Raw genomic sequence first — 8,449 nt, forward strand, 5'->3', positions numbered from 1 at the left:
CAGCCCGCTGCCCACCCCCCACCACACACACGCATGTCTGAGCCCTAAAGTGGAGTGCGGAATGTTTATTGAGTAAGGGGAGAAGGGGTGAGTGGAAAGTGGGAGATACAGAAACGAGCCAGACCGTGCCGTGCTCTTTGTCAAGTCTTCCGTGCGCACACCCGGTCGCCACTGAGAAGACCGAGGCCCGGAGAGGTTGTGTCACCGGCAAAGGCTCGCACAGCACAGCCGAGCTAGGGAGGGGATCACGCAGCTAGGCGGGTAGGTAAGGAAGGAATGGTGTCTGTCCCCGGGGCGGACGGAGACACGCAGACCCCGGGTAAGGCAGTGGCCGCGGGGAGGCGGGGGCGCGTGGGGGGTCCGCCGTGTGGCCCGCGGGGCCCCGACGGTCCGGGATTCAGTGCAGGCGCACGTGCTGCGCCAGCTCGGCGGCGTCCTGGAAGCGGCGCGGGCACAGAGGGCAGGTGTGCGGCGGGCCTGCCCGGGCGCGGTGCGTGGCGCGGTGCCGCGACAGGTGGCTGGAGCGCTTGAAGGCTTTGCCGCAGGCGCCGCACGTGAAGGGCTTGAGGTCCGAGTGCGACACGCGGTGGCTCTGCAGCCGCAGGGGGCTGGCGAAGACACGTGCACACTCTGGGCAGCTGTAGCCCTTGCGCGGGCCCGGCTCTCCCGGCGCCGCCTCGCGCTGCGGCGGGCCTCGGGGCTCCTCCTCCAGCTGCACCGTGTACGTGTAGGGGACCCCGTTGGCATCGATGAGCAGGTGGCGGCCCAGCCGCGGGGGGCGCGGCCCTGCCGCCGAGGACGGCGTGGAGGGAGGGCCTTCCGTCTTGGGGAAAGGGGGAGCCTTGGGGGGCGGTGGGTCCATGGCCTCTGGGGAGGAGGACCGAGGGTGGGGTGGTGGCCGAGGCGGCAGCAGCAGCATCTGGGGCGTCAGCTGGGAGCAGTAGTGGAGGGGAAACAAATTAAAATCGCCTCTTAGCGAGAAAACTGTCCCCATTCCCGCTGCTTGTTATGCCCTCTGGACCACTGACCTACCTCTCCTGCCAAAAAGAAACCGACTCTAGGCCAGACGGCTCTGGTTCCATGAAGCTGCTTCCAGGACACCTCCAGCTGAGCCGGGCGCACCCCTGCCTTTCCTCCTGCGGCTCCCCCGAGGCCAGGCCAGAGGTCTCTGCGCGGCCATTCCCCCCGCCCGCCCCCAGCTCCCTCACAGCCTGTTCACCTCCAAGTCTGGTTCCTCTCTTGATGGCCTCAGGCCGTCATCTGCTCCTAGTGGGTCGGGGGCCTCCCCGTTTTCCCAGGCACAGCCCGGGTGGAATCCTGTCCGCGGGGGCACACAGCCACCTCCCACCCGGGAAGGCCAGCCTAGCTCCGGGCACCACGCGGTCCCGCTGACTCTCCTTTCTGGGTTCCCAGCGCGCCGGGTTGGGCCCCGGGTGGCTCCATACTGGCCCGGTCTTAGCCCCCCCAGGTCTCGCCCCGGTCCCCGCCCGACGAACCCATTGTCTGTTTTTCATGCACCCCCAGACCCTGCACCTCGCTGCCCGAGGTCCCCTCGAGTGCGCCCCTCTCTCCGCCGACACCGTTACTTCTCCTGTCCTCGCCCTCGGGGGCCTCGTGCCACCCCTCGCTGCCCTCAGCGTGGCCCCCGGAGCCCCCGCCCCTGCCCTCGGGGCGCATCTGACACCTCTGTGTCCCCATTCCTCCAGCCCACTGCTCCGATCCGCCTCCTCTAATCCCAGCGCCCGGGTCCCCCAGCCAGCCGATGCTCCCCCGCCCCAGGGCTTCCTCCACCCCCAGCCCGGCCCCACCCCCACCCCCGTGGCGCCCGCCCCTCCCCCAGTCCGGCCCGGCTTTGGGCCGTGAGGGAGCCAGGCTCCTCCCTCCGTCCCGGCCCGCGTACCCGATGCGGCGGCCTCTCGGGACCGGAGGAGCGGGCCGAGGTCCCGGGCGGCCCGGGCTTCCCCTCGCGAGTACCGGCGGCAGCCGAGACTTCCGGGAGCTCCGGGCCGGCGGCGCCGGGGACGCGGGCGCGGGGGGCGCGGGCGCGGGGCGCGAGGGGCGGCGGTGTCGCTGGAAAAGGGCGCCGTCAGGAAACGCGCGTGCCACCACGAAGGTTCCGCTATCCCCGAGCCCGCTGCTCCCACGATCCCGGTCCACCGAGCTCCGGCGGTGCGGGCAGAGGAAGCCCTGCCCTCTTCCCCGACAGGAGCTGATCGGCGCCGAGACACCGATTAATAAACTGGCTAGGCGGTCTGCGTGGCCTGGTGATCAGCGAGGAAAGGGCGCGCCCAGGTCTGTCCAGGGTCAGCTGCACCCCCTGCCCGGACATGCGGGGGGCGGGAACGGGAATGGTCCTATCGGTGGGGCACATAGGGAGACCCAGGCCTTCAGAGGGCCAGGCATCAGCAGTGACAGGCATGGAAGCTGTGGCCTCCCCTCGGACAGATGGGGGAACCGAGGCCCTCGGAGGGCCAGATGTTACTGGATGTGGAGGTGGGAAAGGTAGCTCGTCCTGGCAGGCTGATAGGGAAATTGAGGCCCGAGAGGGATCGGCGGCTGGTCCTGATGGTGCCCAGTACAAAGCGCCTCCCGCGGCGCAGGGGGAAACCGAGGCAGCGCCTGGAGTTTGCTTTGGGGCCGCGCCGGGTGGCCGTAGCACCTGGAGGCTCGGCTGCAGGTGCGACCCCAGGTGGCGGCAGGTGCGCGGGCAGCCGTCCCCGGGCCGGGAACCGTTTGAAGAGCAGGGGTAGCGTGGTGGGGAGCGCGCTGCGTAGAACAGGCGGCAGAGGGGGCGGCGGGAGCGCCGAGCAAGAGAAGGGGCCTCATTGTCGCGCCCAGCCCCAGGACCCGGGGAAAGGGGTGCGGGCGGAGCTTCACACTAATGAGTTATCAAAGAGAACTGTCTGGGTGACTAGCCAAGTGTGGCGACTGCGGCTGAGGACCTGCATTTTAAATGTTTCTCGGGATGCCTGGGTGGCTCAGCGGTTGAGTGATCCTGGAGTCCCGAATCGGATCCCACATTGGGCTCCCTTCATGGAGCCTTCTTCTCCCTCTGCCTGTGTCTCTGCCTCTCTCTGTCTCTCATGAATAAATAAAATCTTTGAAAAAAAGTTTCTCTTCACTTAAAGCTAAATAGCCACACGTAGCTAGTGGCTGCCTACGGTTTGGAACCGCTCCTAAACCGCCCTCAGCCGTTTGCAAACTGGAGGCCAGCAGGCCAGAAAGGATTCGCAGTTGTATTTGGTTTGGACCATACACGCTATTTTTCCTAGTGTTTTACTGGGCAATATTTAAGAAGCCAGAAAATGACAGTGGTCAATCCCAGGTTATCAAGAGGGGCTGTGGCAGAGTCAGGATTCCAACAAAAGGCTCTCGCCTCTCACCCCTGACCAGAGTGGGCTGGCCATTCCCCCTTTCAAGAATGAGGAAACAGAGGTTCAGGTCACACAGCAAGAAAGACCAGGGCCTCTGCCATCTGTACCAAAAAGAAGAGATTCTATGGAGTCTCCGTGGCCTCTTGGCGGTCCAGCAAGTCCCTTCCAGCCTGCACATACTGGGCCAGGCACTGGGAATCCTTCGCACTCCAAGACAAAGCTGGCCCCGGGGCGTGAGTACCACCCAGCCCAGCAGGTGCACAAATGAAGTGAGGCCTTGCTGCAGCGCTTGCAGGATCAAACCTGATCCTGGAGCTCTGAGTGGGCGATGCTGTAGCTCGTGGGTGCCCGCCCATCTTGCAAGCCCAGGGTCACTAGGGACCAGTAAAGCACCGGGGGTCCTGAGGCCCCCGTGCCAACTGGGACCACTGGGGACCAGTGAAGCCCTGGGTAGGTCCTGGGCTCCTCCTACGGACTGAGACCAGTGAAACCCCCGGCGGGGTGGGGGGGGGGAGCAGGGGACGGACCTGAGCTCCCGCCGGCGGGCCTCCTCCCTGCGCATGTGGACCCCAGCCGCCTGCAGGGGTCCGCGGCCGCCAGTGGGGCACAGGGGGAGATGGGGCCGCCGCAGGGCGGGGGCCTGGGCGGGAAGGGCCAGGGCAGGCCTACCTCGGGATTCCGAGCCCGCCGGAGGCAGACGGGATAGTTCCCCGCGCAGCGCCCCGCCCCGCTACTGTGGCCAACGCGGCTCCGGAATCCACCCGGGTGCGACACGAACACCCCCAAACAACGGTTCCGACGTCACACGGGGACAGCCAGCGACCGAAATCAGAGGGGCTTGCCATGTCTCTATTGGTTCCCAGCAAAAACAGTGGCCGGAATGATTTTGCCCTGCAAGAGCGGAGGAAACCCAGGCCTTGACACGTCAAGCATCAGACGGCCAGAAAATAGGGCGGGGGATGCCCCTGAGCCGTTGGGAAAGGCAAGGCCAGAGAGAGGCAGTCAATGGCCCTGGATTACATGGCTGGTCAGGGCGGTTACTGTCCAGCTGGAGTAGCTGAGGGAAATGATACCCAGATCTAGAGTATGCCAGAAGTCCTGGTCTGCACCCCCATAGCCAGCCAGGACCTGCTGGGCCAAGGGAGCAGGGGCAGGCGCCCCCACGTGGGTTGACCAGCTGCTGGAGGCTTGAAGGACTTCCCACAGGGGTCGCACACTTCTGGCCAGAATCCTAAGTGAGAGACACCTGCTGGCCCAGGTTAAGCACGCTTGTATAGCTAGCACCTGGAGAAGCCCAGGTAGGTGTTGGCTCATCTCCCTTTGCATCATCCTGAGCTGCTTACTACAGCCATAGTAGGAAGTGTGGAGGAGCACTCCATGGCAGTCAGTAAGTGACATCCTGAGCATGGAGACACAGAGGAAGGAAGAACAAGGCAAGAAGAAAGATGTCTTAGCAGGTTTGGCGAATCATTACTATCTGGTGCTGACAGGGAGGAGAGAACTCATTCCTGGTTTACAGAGGGTTGCCTGAAGCCAAAGAGTGAATGCCCCAGTCATAAATCCCACCCAGTGCACAGTCAACATCCAGGGTCCCTGCCTTTTGGGTGGGGCTTCAGGGAAAAGATCACTAATCATCTTAGGAGGTGAGGACATCTTTTTCATTACCCTCTCCCACTTTCCCTGCCACGCACAGGCCTCCAGCATGCCTCGAAGTTGGAAAGCATTCATTCTGGGAGAGAGCAGCTCAGAAAAGGGTGCTGCTTTGTCCATGAGACATGCCAGAGCCAAGCTCTGCAAATGACATCTTTCAAGCTCCACATCGGAGAGCTGTAGGAAGATTCCCAGCACGCTGTTTGCCATGGGCATCAGTTTTAGGTCCGTATCAGTGATAGACTTAGTTGGTGCTAATGCACCAGGATGTGCTGAGCCAGCTCCCTGGTAATCTTAAACCACCCCAGGGGCAGAAGGAACACATTCAGGAAGCCCAGCGCTGGACTGGCTGGTGCTGGCAGACTGCTAAATTGCTTGACGGCCTCCAGATGCAGTGCCAGACATCCAAGTGGGACAGGCCGTGAGCCTTGAGACAAAGTATTCTTTTTTTCTGTATGTATTTTTAAGATTCCACCCACTTGAGAAAAAGAAAGAGCACACAAGCAGGAGAAGTAGCAGAGGCAGAAGGAGGAGCAGATTCCCTGCTGAGCAAGGCTCAATCCCAGGACCCCAGGGATCATCACCTAAGCCAAAGGCAGACACTGAACCACTGAGCCACCCAGGCACTCCTGACAGCATTTTGAAGACCTGCAGGCACTTAGGATAGCTGTAAACCAAGTGGGAGTCAGTGCCTTTGACTTACAGGCTGTCATCAGGCTTCTCCACTCCTTCTCCACATATCACATTGTATATGTAGTTGGATGTTATGCCCTCTAGGCACTGAGCAGGTACTGGCCTGGAACCAGGGCAGGAAATGAGCATGAAGGAGGAGGAAGAGTTGGAGGAGGAAACTCAAGGGAAGAGTATTCACTGAGGATAGAAGGAGCCTCTGTTGATGAAAATAAAGCCATAGGCATCCTTGAATCGAGAGGAGTAGCTACAGGAGGAAGACCTGCATTAAGTGAAACCAGGGAGAAGCTAAGGGGCTGTGGTGACCAGAGGACCTCCCTGCGTCCCCCAATCTTTGCTAATCCATGACACACACATCCAATACTCCTTAACACGCACGGTCTGGACAAGGGGCTGGGGGGTAGGGTCTTCCATGCCCCACTATGTGCCAGATGCTGGACTTGCTAACTTTACCACTTCTGCACGCTCCCAGGACTCCTACAGGCCTCTAGCATCTGTCATCCCGTTCCTACCGGTGTGCACCGCGGTCCCCTTACACTCCTTTTTTTTTTTAATTTTTATTTATTTATGATAGTCACACAGAGAGAGAGAGAGAGGCAAAGACACAGGCAGAGGGAGAAGCAGGCTCCATGCACCGGGAGCCCGACGTGGGATTCGATCCCGGGTCTCCAGGATCGCGCCCTGGGCCAAAGGCAGGCGCCAAACCGCTGCGCCACCCAGGGATCCCCCCTTACACTCCTTCTTACACTCCCGCACCACCCAAGTTTTCCCTTACGCTGTCGCCCTCCGTCTCCTCCTTCTAACGCCCAGCGGGCGGGGTCGCCCTCAGCCCTCCCACCCAGGGCTGCCAGCGCTCCCCAGTCGCGAGATCCCGTCCTTTCGTGCTGACCCTGCAACACCAAATGTCTCCATTCCCTCCTCCCCCGGGGGTGTCTCCACACACACACACACCCCCCAGCATCTCCATCCCCCTCCCCATCCAGTGTCTCCCCTCTGACGGCGGGGCTTCGACCTCCTGCGTCCGTCCTCACCGCCCACCTCGGCCGCGCTGCTGTCTGCCCCTCCCCTGCTCCCGAAGGCTCCTTCAAGCCGACCTCAGTCTCTCCAGCCGCCCCGCCACGGTCCGCTCTTGCCAGAGCCCCGGACGCCCACCGGATCATCGCCCCAGACCCTCTGGAGAACCCTCCCTCTCGGCGCGGGGTCCTTATGCTTCCGGACCCCGACTCTTGGCACGACCCTTTCTGTCCGTGGGGGCCCGAGGCTCAGCCGCCCCGTGAGCCGCCCCCAGGAACTCAGGAAGCGCTGGGACTGGGTCTCCTGGGGGCCTTAAAGGTGCCGTTGCCTCCGACAGGAAAGGACGGGGAGGGTATTCACGTGAAAGCCTTCCGGGTGGAAACACACGCCTTCGAAGGAAAGGTTCCCAGTAGCCCTTCGTTCCACTGAACTGAATCTCATTCCTTCAACAAATTGTTAAGTGTCGCCTTCGTGGCAGCTTCCGGGGATAAAAGAGTGAGCAAACTAGTGCCTTTCTTCCCTTCAGAAGTGACAAATCTTGTTATTGGACACCTGGTGCAGCAAGGAGCTCTCCTGAGCCTCGTGGGGGCGACAAAGACCGGAATATTTAACTGTCACCCCACCTAAGCACCTGGGAGAGGCAGAGGGACAGCAATCAGGAGACTAGCATCACTAAAGAATCTCGTAGGGGAGACAGGAATTTTGAAGAAGGTCCTTTAGTATCTCAAACTCAGTCTTCCATTTTTCAGAGAAAAACTGACGCCTAGAAAGGTTAAGTGAAATGTTGGTCACACAGCAGGTGGACCCTGAAAGTCACTCTTACACTCTGTGGCCCCTGAGCGTTACAAGGGGTGAAACGAGAAAGTTCAGGTTGAAAATGAGAGAGCTGGGACACCCGGGTGGCTCAGTAGTTGAGCGTCTGCCTTTGGCTCAGGTGGTGATCCCAGCAGTCCTGAATCCCAGGAGTCCTTCAGCCCAGGGCATCCCAGGAGTCCTTCAGCCCAGGGCCTGATCCTGGAGACATGGGATCGAGTCCCCCATCCGGTTTCCTGCAGGGAGCCCACTTCTCCCTCTGCCTATGTCTCTGCTTCTCTCTGTGTCTCTCACTAATAAATAAATAAAATTTTTAAAAAATGAGAGAGCTTCCTTAGTGAAAGAGTTGCCTGAGTGTGACACAGACGGGTAGATCTTCCAGCCACAGTGGTCAGTCTGGGGTTGGCCAATTACAGGCTGGCTATATAAGGAAAAACCAGATGGCATGACCTAAACTCAATGCTGTCTTGAAGTAGTAAGCATTCCATCAGAATTTTGTGGCAAACTTCAAATTTTAATGAAGCAGCTTAGAAATGATGCAATCAATTTAGTCTCCAAACAGACCCCAAGTCTCTCCAGGGGAGTCTGAGAAGCGTTGTGTGACACCATTCTCATTTGGCTCAGTTTTCCCATTTGTCACATAGAGGCCACCATTCTTTTTTTTTTAATATAAGATGTATATTACACAAAGTACACAAGTCTTAAGGTTACAGATCAGTGACTTTTAATGTATATACATAGCAATATAACCAGCACCCCAGAGAGCACCCCAGGATGCTTCCTGTCAGTCATTAGCCTCCAGTAAGGGTGACTTTTTCTGATTTCAACTCTCAAGGACTAGTTTGGCCTGCTCTTAAACCTCATATAAATATAGTTATAAGTACTTTTTCGTGTCTGACTTCTTTCAC

At 59.9% G+C, this 8,449-nt stretch overlaps 1 protein-coding gene across 2 annotated transcripts; it reads right to left on the minus strand.

Moving 5' to 3' along the window:
* Nucleotides 1-50: 50 nt before the first annotated feature.
* On the minus strand, nucleotides 51-2,054 carry ZNF580 (zinc finger protein 580). 2 transcript variants are annotated; one of them, XM_055309528.1, is made up of 2 exons: nucleotides 1,901-2,054; nucleotides 51-931 (listed from the first exon to the last, which is right to left on the minus strand). In XM_055309528.1, exon 2 carries the CDS (start codon nucleotides 917-919, stop codon nucleotides 398-400), a length of 522 nt encoding a protein of 173 aa, XP_055165503.1. In that variant the 5' UTR covers nucleotides 920-931; nucleotides 1,901-2,054; the 3' UTR covers nucleotides 51-397. The 2 variants fall into 2 exon arrangements, with proteins under 2 accessions (XP_055165503.1, XP_055165504.1); XM_055309529.1 differs by lacking the exon at nucleotides 1,901-2,054 and adding an exon at nucleotides 1,033-1,161.
* Between the last annotated feature and the right edge of the window lie 6,395 nt (nucleotides 2,055-8,449).

This window comes from Nyctereutes procyonoides, unplaced genomic scaffold, assembly GCF_905146905.1.
Source record: "Nyctereutes procyonoides isolate TBG_1078 unplaced genomic scaffold, NYPRO_anot_genome, whole genome shotgun sequence".
Taxonomy (NCBI): Eukaryota; Metazoa; Chordata; class Mammalia; order Carnivora; family Canidae; genus Nyctereutes; species Nyctereutes procyonoides.